Genomic DNA, 12,563 nt, shown 5'->3' on the forward strand with positions numbered 1-12,563 from the left:
AGGTCAAAGGTAATTCCCCAAGAGGCTTCACGCCTATTCAATCAGAGCTTTTACTCACCGAAATTAATGCCGTTTATAGTTTTAAGACAAAGCTGTAAGAAACTCAAGACTGTTTGGCATGCTTGACGGTAAACAGCGGCGCCATGTGTTTAAACAGTGTAAGTGCAGGTTCAATAAATAATTTTTGGTATTTGTGACAATAATGCATAATTATTTTAGTACTACTCCAGACTGCATTAATTCAACACCATGAGAGAGAGTCAACAACCTTTATTTATCCATATATGTGCCACTCAGATGGGGAAGATGTGTTACAGGGTTTACCCTTAAGAATAGTCTATATGGATCTTTTACACCACTTTCTCAATGAGGCCATTGACAAAAAAAAATAAATCAAAAAGGGGAATAAAACAATATAGTTGTAACAGTGTAAACACATTGCAATATACATGAAAGCAAAAAAAAAGGTGACAAATTAAAATGTAGGGTAAGTTAATGAGTAAGAACTAAAAAAAAAAAAAAAAATCCTGAAAACCCTAACTTCTCAAATAACAGCTGGGCATACATTTCTACATTGCATGCAATAAGGCACCTAACTAACACAAGGAAAAGAACTATGCTACAGTGTGACGCACAACTGTTATCCAAATAAAGATATTGCTCACCAAATGTTCAACTCTCATAAAATTCCGTCTCATTCTTTTTCGTATAACCCAAGCCATATTTAAAAAAATACGTCAGTTTGTAAAAGATATTTTACACAGAACAGTAAATAGAGCGCAATCCATTGGACTTCAGAAAAATCTTGTAAAATGAGATTCTCATGTTTTAGTATACACAACTTTTTTTGTTTTAGATCAAACAACGAAAAGTTTGCAGGTCAACAAGAATATGTGTTACCTATAACTATACACAGGTAATTAGTTTCCAAAGCAATAATGTACATTTGGATCTTAGATGAAGTTGAAACCACACAGTAAATAATTAGGACACGGGTCATTTTGCAATATGCTACCCAGAAGATTTTTATTTTCTAATATGCATTTCCTCACAGCTAGATTGCTTGTCAGAATAGACTGGGGTCTCGACGAGTATTGCTCTCTGTACAGTTTGTGAAGCCGTGCTAAACCAGAGACATACAAAAATCCAATCTCATAAATATACAAGATGGCTCATGTTAACGGAGCCCAACTTTATGGAAAAATTTGCAACATTTTTCTTTTTGTTTTTATATCCAACACTTGAAACAAATTAAAGTAAGAAAAAAACAAAACATGGAGAGTGAATCTTGCTATCAAAAATTGTATCGTCTGGAACAGCACACTAGTTAACTATACATACATATAAAAGAAAATCAAGAATTATCTACATTGGATTTTTGATATTTGCTTCATACGAGTTACATCTGGGAGGGAAAAAATATTCAAATGAGGCAACAGTTCCTGTTCAGTTGTATTTGACATTTTTAATAAAGTCGCAGCTGAAAAGCAAATGTGTGCACCTGAAGATACATGAGTGGAACTCTATGAAAAAGATGAGGTGTATTTACCCAAAGTTACTATTTTATCTTGTAGATTTTCAAACCACATTTGTTTTTCTTTTAAAAGAGTTCTGGATGTCCTGGAGCGAGTGAGACAGAATCACGAGAAATTCCTTCACTATATTCTATACCATCTTGGAGCTGCACACAAAGAATTGGGTTCAGTTCAGAGTTGCATGTTGCACAGTCTCTCAAGCCGAGTCCCCGCCTTTTGAATAAATCTGAATTATTGTCCATTTATTCTGAGCTGCTCCACTTAACCAGAACTAGATGCTGACATGACCTCTTTGACTGCAGAAGTTGGCCTACCATTTTCTGTGGTGCTGTGATATAGATATAAGGATTTGGGGAACAGAAACATATGAAAAGTGGTAATGTGGGCTAAGGGCTACCTCTAAGGGTGAGGCCCTGGTCTGTGATCTACGTGGATCCTATGATGTCTGGAGAGAGAGGAAGAATGGTTAAAGCCTTTTCCGCAGTGAGAGCACCTGTATGGTTTCTCGACAGACAGGATGAGCTGTTTTGGGAAGGCATTGTTGGAGAAAGCCTTACCAACAGGGATGGCGGTGTACTGCTGCGGTTGTGGTGTTGGTGGCTGTGGTGATTGTGGTTGTGGCTGTAACTGCTGCTGTGTCTGCAGCGGCGACGCGTGCGCCTGCTGCTTCTCCAAATGAACTCTCTGATGCCTCGCAAGAGAGGAGGAGTGATTGAACTTTTTGCCACAGTGACCGCAGGTGTACGTTTTTCCATCCGAGTGGACTCTTTGGTGCCGTGACAGAGAGGAGGAATGATTGAAGCCCTTGTCACAGTGGTGGCACATGTACGGTTTCTCTCCTTCCTGGAGTACTCTTTGCTTTGGAGGCGAGACGAAAGTGATGGGTTTCCCTGGCTGAGGTGGAGAAAACACCGGGTTCTGCAGGTGGGTCTTATTATGGCGAGACAGGGATGAGGAATGGTTGAAGCCCTTGTTGCAATGTCTGCAGGTGTAGGGCTTCCCCCCAGCGTGGACTTGCTGATGCTTCTTCAGGTGACGCTTGCGGACAAAACTCTTCCTGCACATGTTGCATTTGTACGGCTTTTCACTTGAGTGAATCCTCTGGTGCTCTCTCAGAGTTGCAGCGGCCGCAAAACACTTTCCACACTGTGCGCACCGATGGGGTTTGTCTCCAAGCACGACTGCTGTGTGGGTCTTTTGATGCTGCTTCAGGTTGGAAGTCGTAGCGAAGCCTTTGCCACACTGGCCACAGGTATATGGCTTTTCGCGCGCATGGACCTCCTGGTGCTTCTTTAAATGCCTCCTACGGACGAAGCTCTTCCTGCACTGTGTGCACTTGTACGGTTTGTCTTCAGAATGCATCTTCATGTGTTCCCTCAGCGTTATGGCAGCTGCAAAGCTCTTGCCACATTCTGTGCATCTGTGGGGTTTGTCTGGCAAATGAATCATCTGATGAGACTTAAGGCTGTAGGCATCAATAACATCTTTACCGATCAGGTCGACTCCCGGGGGAACGTACGGCTTTTCTTTCATGTGAATTTTCATGTGCTGCTTGAGACTGGCTTCTACAGCAAAACTCTCCCCGCAGTGGATACAGATATACGGGTTGAGGTCCTTGTGGATCTCAAAGTGTTGGTGAAGATCAGCTATGCTGCCAAAGATCTCCCCGCATTCGTTGCACTGTAGGCCATGAGCTTCATGTATGATTACGCCATTCTCAGATTCCACTGTCAACTCGCCGCCATGATCAGACTCCATTTTCACCACATGCTCACCTTCTGTCTTGAGCAGCACCTCTCCCAGTAAAGTCTCGCCCGTTTCTGTCTTGATTTCTGCTGCTGTGAAACAGTGCATGTCAGCATGCTCCACCTTGATATAGTCATGGTCTGTCTCAGCAACGATCGCATCCACACATGTGACAGTCCCAAGTTCTCCCCCGAGTCCTTGGATCTTTAAGTCTGAGCCGTGGATCTCCAACTCCAATCCACGCTTTTCCTCCGTCATGATCTCCGTTTCGGCTCCATAGTGAAGGTCGACATGGCTATGGGCTATGACACACTCCGACCCAAGTGTGTCAAGCCCTGGCGTGTCACATTCAGTCTCTGACTCGGCCATAAGAACACACTCCAGCCCCACGGCCTCCGTTTTTCTGCCGGATGATGACCAAAGAGGGAATCGGGGTTATATGTTGGGGGTTTTTCTGCCTGCGCCGGTGTTCTTGTCAGTGAGCTGACCTGTAAAAAAGAAGAGAAAAAAATTCATTGACAAAGAAAATAGTGAAGACATTATTCAACAAATGTTACAAAACAGTGTTTACTCACAAATAAGTTATCATAGGATGTTTTTGTTGCTTACCAATCATTCACTTATTGACCAATTTAGTATCAATTAGGTCAGTCCAATTTTGGAAATAGCATCACATTTACTTTACTATTTTAATTTTTTTTACTACTTAGTTTGTGCACCAATAAAGTAACTGAATAATTTCAATAATGTCTACGCAATAACAGTAAAGGCTACTGTGTTTTATATCTGTTGTGAGTTTAATGAATAATAAAGCTAAACTGAAATTATGCCATATATTACTGGAAAGCTGTTTAAATATATAGTTCCAAATATATTGTAGCCCACCAAATATTGCATTGAAGCAGCCCTTTGCGATACTGCGCACACTCATACTGTGATTTAATAGACTGTGCATCTTTACTATTAACTGAATGCAATTAATGCAGATGGTAAAATGTATTTAATTTGACTAACAGTACAGATAAACTTGCATCCAAACTTAATGGATTGCAACAAATATTTTGTACTCCAAACTGTTTTAACACAGCCATATTGTAAATTTAGCAGCAAGTTGAACATCAACAGTGATGTGAGACTTTACAAACTTAAAGATTTATGAAAATCTGAAAGATATCTCATCTTTTACCAAAGAGTCAAAGAAACACACCCCATTCTCGTTAGTTTCACTGATACTTAAACCACTGTGTAAACTATTGAGATATCAAAACAGCAACAAAATATCCACAAAACCACAACAACTATAGTTTGTAGGAACTAAAGCCGTGTGCTATTAAATCTTAATTTAAAAAACTGTGCGCTTAGGGTAATATATTTAACCTATATATGGCAATAACTCATGCCTGAGCAAACCAGGTGATGCATTTGCTGGCTACATTAGCGTACATGCTTCGCTTCATTAGCTATACTCCCGTGATGTTTAAACAAAAGTAAACCACGCAGCTTCTTATTCGGTGTTAATCCCCAATTTCTCCCTCAGATTTGCTTTATGGCTCGCCCTTATTTTGATATACGAGTAACCATCTGAACATTTAAACAACGGGCTTTTTGTTATTAAACATTTAGGTTGTTAGCCTTTCAACAACGGCTACAAATGGCCTCCATAGCCGCTAGTTAGCTGGCTATGGAGGACGGGCGACTGGTTACCGACAAAACAGCATTGTGTTAGCTGCTAGTGCGTTCGCATTTTAGCCAGCTAACTAGCTGGAAGATGGTCACATACGCGAGTACTGTATTTTAAGGTCTTCAAAGACGACAAATACTTACAGTAAAACAGGCGGCCAGACCCAATTTATAAGCGCACCTTAGGACGACGGAACGACGCGGAAATTCTCCCAGTGCGATTATTACCAGGCCATCTTGTTGTGCCACACCAGCACTTCCAGCTAGTCTAAGATGGCTGCCGCTGGCTAACGTTATCCGCCTTAGCTTCCGTCATACACAATATATCTAAACAGGGTGGGCAACAATCATTAAAGGGAGCAAATATAGTTGAAGAACTCGAATAAATGATCCTAAATAATCATTGGACATTGAAGTTACGACATTGTGTTGGCTTTTAACCCAACTAAAAGTGTATTTAGCACGCTAAGACTCGCCTATAAATCCAAGCAGAAGCTGGTTAGCTGAAACAAAGATGGCTAACTGAAGAAGGACGCTGCTGTGCGAAAAGCCCGGGAAAGGGCGACTTATAGTCACAAAAGACGAGAAACTTGCAGAGCAGATGAGGCCAAAATAACTTCCTCAAGTTAACGAGAACCAAACAGTTTGTAAAACGATGCCTGCGTGAACCAGACTGACCTGATACCGAGTGTTTCACTGCGGCAGCAGCAGAACAACCACACTTCAATGGCGGCCTTGATTGTGTTAGCAGCTATCAAGCATGCATGTCGCGGCTACATAGCCATGATGCAGAGCTAAAAACTCAGCTAATCCAGTTAGTTACCAAAGCTAAAGCATCCATATACATGCAGATTGATATAATTTCACATCGCAAAACACTGGCGAATAAGCTTTATAAAACACGAATCCGTGCATTTAAAACTACATTGTGTAGAGACAAAAGTAGAGTAGTTCATACATAAATACACATTATAGACTACAGACTAATAGATTTAAAGATAATATAGTTCCTTAAAGCTATGAGTTCCTGTGTTGGTATGCTTTTAGGGCACTGCTGTTACGATTATCGCGGGTCAAGGCCTGTATTTTTCCATCAGAGTTGTAAACTGCTGGTCAGCTATTACCACCCTATACACACAATATTTAAAAAGATAGTAGAGGATTATATCTACCGGAACACACTCGCCCACCTATAGAGACAATATGTCTGAGAATGGATTGCATTTAAAGGATGAAGTGTTCACCGGGATTAACATCCTATAGAGTTAGTATACAAAACCTTGCATGCACACACCCACCTTTCTGTCCTTTTACTTTGTGGTTGTTGCAGAGAGCGAAGCAGGAGAATCGTTTGAGGATTTTACACGCTGGTTCTGGTGGGAGCTTTGCAAGTTTTTCAGTGAGCCCCGTCACACTGCTCTGCTCTGTGTGTCTTCGTTTCCTCTCACTGCCTGTGTGTACAGCTGGCGCCACAGCTCATCTGGCGCCAACGTTGGACCTCCGACGCACTTTAGCGAAAGCAACTATTGTCATTTCATATCTGCACACACACCACCGTCACCCCCTACAGGCTGGGAGTTAAAAATGCAGGAGATTCAAAAAGTAAATTCAAAGCGCTATTAATTATTCTGTTGGGAAAGAGTAAACCTTTAATTTCTGCCAAAATATTTCCGATGAAACGGTATGGGTTTTTTAAAATTTAGCTGGGCGTTTAATTAAAGCTGGCTATGTATGGACTAAGTAAATAACTTATTAAGGAGGCGAACATGTAGGTTTGCAGTAAAGGTGATTAATTCCGTAGATTTGCTTTGAAATTGTGCTAAATCTCATCATTAAAAATGTCACTAAGCATGTATAGAACATCTTGTACAGACAGACTCCATCGGAATATATGTCGAGAGGGAACATCCACTAATCGGAGGTTTACATTAGCTCATCATTGCTGAGAATGTTGCTTTCCAATGAGACTTTTAATGCGTCTTCTATAACCTTGTTTTTCTTTCAGGGTGAACTGAAACATTATATCATTTCAGTTGTTTTAAAAAAAAACAACAGTTGGGTGCTCATGGTTGAATTAGTTGTATTTTGTCACTTATTCAGAAGGGGTAAAAAATCAACATATTATAGTCCCACACAGTGATATTTGAATAAATAGACCTTGGCAATGGGCGGTGACGCCATACACTAAGTGTAGTAAGTTGCTGACATCACCATTATATACGACTACTATTCTCATCAGAAGTGTATATTTTAATTGGTATTCTGACAGAGATTTTAACCATAGTCCATAAATCTCCTAAGGAATTTAAGATAAAATCACTCCAGAGGCTTATTGACCTGCTTTATTCATTCTAAAGCCAGTTTTAATGTGCATTAGGAATTATTAATCTTTTGGAAAACCCAATGTGTGCAAGTTTGAGCCATATTTCTGTTTATCTTATTAAGATAAATTGAAGATTTATCCCACCAGTACCATTAGCAGTAAAATACACCCTGGGCATGAATCTACAACCACTATGTTTGACAGATTATGGACTCTTCCCAGTTTTGAAGTTTATTCTTTGAGTTTGAAAGTTTTGAAGGTTTACTGCAAACTTTCAAAAGTTTGAAGTTTGAAGTAAACTATCTCTTGTTTGGTTTGGTGCCATCTCATTCTATGCTGATGTTCATGACTTCATTGCTATCAGTGACGCCGTTATTCCAGCATCCTACCATTTATGACTGATTTAATCCTTAGTGGTTCATCATTTACCATTTAGCATCCATGCCTATCTTTGTTCATCTTAGGGGAACAGGATCAGATGGTTGACATTTTAACACTAATGTTAAAGAGTCAGCACTTTGATGATTCCCAAAATTATTGTGCCAGAAGGTTGTTGATAAATATAAATGCATATTAATTCAGCTTTATCTGAATTAGTAAATTTGGATAATTTGTTTTCTGAATATATTATCTGAGCTTGTATTTGTAATTTTCCCCCTTTGTGGGTTAAATAAAATCCACAAAAAAATCCATACCTGTGCATTCAATTATTCCTTTTAATATTACTGACAGTGATATCTTGCATTATTATTTCCCCCTGAAAAGAATGGCTGTTCAAATGCATCACTAAATGCCTGAATTTACATTCATACTTAAATGAGTGTAAGTCAAAAACTATTGACTGATATATTTGAGACATGACAGGATTTGCTAGAAGTGTGGTTTACCAATAAATGTATCTGTTGTGATATTTACAAGAAAAATGTCACTAAACCAAGATGAACAACAGATAAATGAACAAATAATTAAAAATTCCAAGAAAAACTGTTCAAAGTAAAGAGACAATGGATGTGTTTTAGAAACTAAGAGATTTTCATTTTGTTTAAAATTTCCATTTAGGTGTTTTCTTGTGTCTTAAGTACTATTGGTCATTTAATCAATTATTTTATATGACTGTTGTTTTATTAACATGTAGAGTAGCGTTTTAGCCCTTTTCATTGAACAGTGGTGTCAATCTTAACTACAAAAACATTATTATTAGGTTTTTAGAAGATAGTTTGATTTGCTTTTTTTGTCTTTTTAATGTGAAACATATATTTAATACATTTCGGAATATAACGTTATTGCAATTTTTTGCTTTCCCATTCTAACACATGGATACAGCTTATTTCATTCTTTTTAGGTCAGTTCGTTATAACAGAGGAATATGAAGTTGTCAATTTCTGCCACTAGATGGTGCTCCTTCCCCAGTGCCTTTTTTTTTTTTAGCAATTGATCAGGTTTTGTAGGTCTTATGTAAAAATACGTTTTTGAAGAATAAAGTGGTAACGTACTAACCTGCTTTTTTAGCTACTAAATAAGACGTATTGTTACCACTAATTTCAAAATGTTCATTTTTTTCCTGACCTTTGTGCCAGTTTCATCCTATTAAGTGGATTTTACAACTATCATTTGTCAAACCTGTAATACTGGTTTTACTGGGAGAGTAGTCCACATAGCAAACATTCTGTCACACAAAGCGTCACTCTCTCAGTTTCACCCAAACAGTTCACTTCGGGAGTTGATCCTGTTTACTTGTAGTCTTTTTCTTTAGCCATCAACCTGAGCAGATTCATTAAAAGGCTATCACACTGCTCTCAAGCTGATTTCCTAGATTCCTGGATTTTATTTTTGGTGTCTTATCTGCTGGATTTATTTTTCTCATTTTTGGAAAAGAAAATGTCTCACTCAGACAGCCTGGACTTGGACAGATATACCAATTTGGACAAATCTCGCCGGTCAACCAGTCGAAACCAGACCAGGCAGAGGACCAAGGATGGGGAGGTCCTCTGTGACTTCTGCACTACGAGGAAGCAAAAAGCCGAGAAGTCCTGTCTGGTTTGCCTGGCATCGTATTGTGGGGAACATGTGCAGTCACACTATGACTACCCCACCCTGATGAAGCACAAACTGGTCAAAGCCACGGGTCAGATGAGAGAGAAGGTATGTGCCCAGCACGACAAGCTGCTGGAGGCCTTTTGTCGCGCTGATCAGACATCAGTCTGCGTCTTGTGCATGATGGATGAACACAAACACCATGACATCGTCCCAGCTGGAACTGAGCGGACTGAGAAACAAGTGAGCATTGAACAGAACTCATTCTGCACTTTGAACTCAGAAAATATGTGTGTTGATATTAGCCTTTGAGTATTTAAACTTCCTTTTCCTTGATTTTTTGTAGAAACAACTTGGTACCACTCTGCACAAGTCTCAACAGAGGATTGATCAAAGGATTAAAAAATGGCAGGATCTAAGACAAGCAGTTGAATCAGTGAAAGTAAGTAGAGGACATCCCAGTTATATTACAGAAAGGTTTTCTGTTCTGAAATGTAATTCTTTTCTAATCATTCACATGTATCTCAACAGCACTCTGCTCAAACAGTTCTTGAGGAAAATGAACGGATCTTCACTGAGCTTCTGAATTCTATAGAGAGGAAGTACAATGAAGTCAAAGAGATGGTCCTCTCCCATGAAAGAACCACTGTGACCCAGGGGGAGCTACTCCTGGACCGCTTGGAGGAGGAGATAACTCTGCTGAAGAAGAGACACAACAACCTGGAGAAGCTCTCCCGCACCGATGATCACATTCATTTTCTGCAGGTGAGGATGATCTGCCTAATGTAACACTATGACTTTAGGGCTCTAAGTGGTCTACATGCTCATTTATGGGGATGTTTTTATGTTTACCAGAGCTGGCAGTCTCTATCGGGCCCCTCCGGGTATGAAGACCTAAACAACATCAATGTTGTTCCCAATTATTCCTTCGATCCTGCCAAGAGAGCCATTGCGGCATTGAAATTGCAAGTAGAAGAAGTCAGCAAGACAGAAATGATGAAAATCTCTGGAGCAGGTAAACATAACTGTCTATATTTCCTCTCCAAATACACCCAAAACCAAGCAGTTTGATGAATCCCCTGTTTTTTTTCTTAACTTTCATAGTGAAGGAAGTGTACATCACTCAAGACGCAAAAGAAGTTGAATTAAAGCCAAGAAGAGAATCAATTGTGAGCGTTGATGGAAGGATTGTAGAAGAGCCAAGGACAAGAGAAGATTTCCTGAAATGTAAGTAGCATGATATTCTGGGAATAAAACTATACACTTTGTCTGACCTGGTCTCATTGTTAATAACTACGCCTTCACTTGACAAAAGGGTGAGTCCACAAAGTAAAATGACTGAAACTTGAATAAAAGGTATTCAGCTTGCTCAACCGGTTTATCCGTCGGTTAAAAGTCTTACTTACAATTCTGATTTAGTGAAGCAAGCACAGGTGTAACTGCTTTTGTTACAACCTTATGTAAACATATACCACACTACACCCAGTTACACTCTAGTGCTCGATCATGATAAATCCGATGAGAAATTTTAAAAGCCACCCTCAAGGAAGCAAATTATTTTTTTAAAAATTTCCATTTCAGATTCTCACCAGTTGACTCTGGATGTCAACACAGTCCACCGAAACCTTCACCTCTCAGAAGGAAACAGAACAGCAACAATGAAGAGTGACCCTAAACACTACCCTGATCACCCAGATCGATTTGACCACTGGCAACAGGTGGGGATTTACAGCTTGAATCATGTTTTATTTCATTGTTATTCTTTATGTTGCTTTTGGTTTTTGATCACGTTGGTCTTTCCATATGTTTAGGTGCTGTGCAGAGAAAGTGTGTATGGATCTCGTTTTTACTGGGAAGTGGACTGGCGAGGAACAGAGATAGACATGGCTGTTACCTACAAGGGAATCCGGAGAAAAGGAAACAGTAATGACTGCAGCCTTGGCTGGAATGAAAAGTCGTGGAGTTTGTACTGCTCTGAGTCCAAGTTCACCTTTGTGCACAACAACAGAAGCAAAGATCTCTCTGCCCCTGTGTCATCCCGCATTGGAGTCTACTTGGACCACGGGAAGGGAATACTTGCATATTACAGTGTTTCTGATGGCATGCGCCTTCTGCACAAAATTCAGACTTCATTTGTGGAGCCTCTGTACCCTGCTTTTAGCGTGTGGGGCTTTGGCTCCTCTATAAGGCTGTAGGAGAAGAGCAATGGGATCAGATCTTTTGAATCACAAACTATTAATATTCTCAATATTTATGGGAAAGATGAGATAGATTGCATTTGGGTTCTATTTTACCGTGTTTGTTTACTTACATATGAGTTGCAGATAGAAAAAGATTTCATTTTATGTGTATATATTTTTCGTAATTAGGAGTTAAAATGTAAAAACATTCTTTCATTTCTTTTACCAAATCTTCTGATTTACATTGTTTGTTTAAAGTGGTTCAACTATGACAGAAATGAGCATAAACAAAACTGATGGAAATTTTTTATTTCTGTTGCATTAAATAACTGAAGGTTTGAGGAGAGATTTCACAGATTATAGCTAATTGTTAAGTTGCAACCATGCAGCACCGTAATATGTTTCATACATTTCTTTCTGTGAGTTGCTTGAGTTTTCTTTAATATCTCTCAGAGGATTTTTCTTTTTTTAACAGCATTTATTGTATGTAAAAATCTTTCAAGTCGTTTTTTAAGAAAATCATGATATTTATATATATATAAAGTGGAAACAAATGTACTTCTCTTGCCAAGACTAAAAAGTCAAAATCAAGCAAATACATAAAACATCACATTCTGGTTATTGTTGCACTTTTTTGGGATTGTTTAGGGTTATAAAAAACTATTAACTAAGAAATTGACACTAATCATCCTATCATGGTAATAAAGGGAACATTATATCTAGAGCTATTGTGTATTTGCATTGTATTATGTCATTAATTTGAAATAAAATATTTAAAAAGACAAAAAATTTTCTCACTGTCTGACATCAAATCATAATGAACTTTATCTCTTTTAGGACAGTTAGGTGAACCAAAATGATTTCTCTTTGCAAAATGCCAAAAAATTAAGAAAGCATTTTTCAAAAAAAATTTCTTAAATTACTAAGAAATGTAGTAATTTCTTACTAAATTACTATATTGAAGTTTACATATAGTTCCTTATTATTAACGGAATTGCCTTTTCTAGTGTACAGTCAGCAATCTGAATATCATCTCACAAGGTTCCCAATTTTGGCCCTTTTCTC

At 38.8% G+C, this 12,563-nt stretch overlaps 2 protein-coding genes across 4 annotated transcripts; one reads left to right on the top strand and one right to left on the bottom strand.

Moving 5' to 3' along the window:
• Nucleotides 1-255: 255 nt before the first annotated feature.
• On the bottom strand, nt 256-6,478 carry LOC116713057 (zinc finger protein 883). 3 transcript variants are annotated; one of them, XM_032552973.1, is made up of 2 exons: nt 6,260-6,478; nt 256-3,769 (listed from the first exon to the last, which is right to left on the bottom strand). In XM_032552973.1, the coding sequence occupies exon 2, from the start codon at nt 3,648-3,650 to the stop codon at nt 1,935-1,937; it is 1,716 nt and encodes a 571-aa protein (XP_032408864.1). In that variant the 5' UTR covers nt 3,651-3,769; nt 6,260-6,478; the 3' UTR covers nt 256-1,934. The 3 variants fall into 3 exon arrangements, with proteins under 3 accessions (XP_032408864.1, XP_032408866.1, XP_032408865.1); XM_032552975.1 differs by lacking the exon at nt 6,260-6,478 and adding an exon at nt 5,640-5,750; XM_032552974.1 differs by lacking the exon at nt 6,260-6,478 and adding an exon at nt 5,106-5,229.
• Nucleotides 6,479-8,951: 2,473 nt separating this feature from the next.
• ftr14l (finTRIM family, member 14-like) lies at nt 8,952-12,287 on the top strand. The gene is made up of 7 exons (XM_032554106.1): nt 8,952-9,561; nt 9,665-9,760; nt 9,850-10,083; nt 10,174-10,333; nt 10,423-10,545; nt 10,900-11,036; nt 11,130-12,287. Exons 1-7 carry the CDS (start codon nt 9,163-9,165, stop codon nt 11,511-11,513), a joined length of 1,533 nt encoding a protein of 510 aa, XP_032409997.1. The 5' UTR covers nt 8,952-9,162; the 3' UTR covers nt 11,514-12,287.
• Nucleotides 12,288-12,563: the final 276 nt, after the last annotated feature.

Source organism: Xiphophorus hellerii, chromosome 22, assembly GCF_003331165.1.
Source record: "Xiphophorus hellerii strain 12219 chromosome 22, Xiphophorus_hellerii-4.1, whole genome shotgun sequence".
Taxonomy (NCBI): Eukaryota; Metazoa; Chordata; class Actinopteri; order Cyprinodontiformes; family Poeciliidae; genus Xiphophorus; species Xiphophorus hellerii.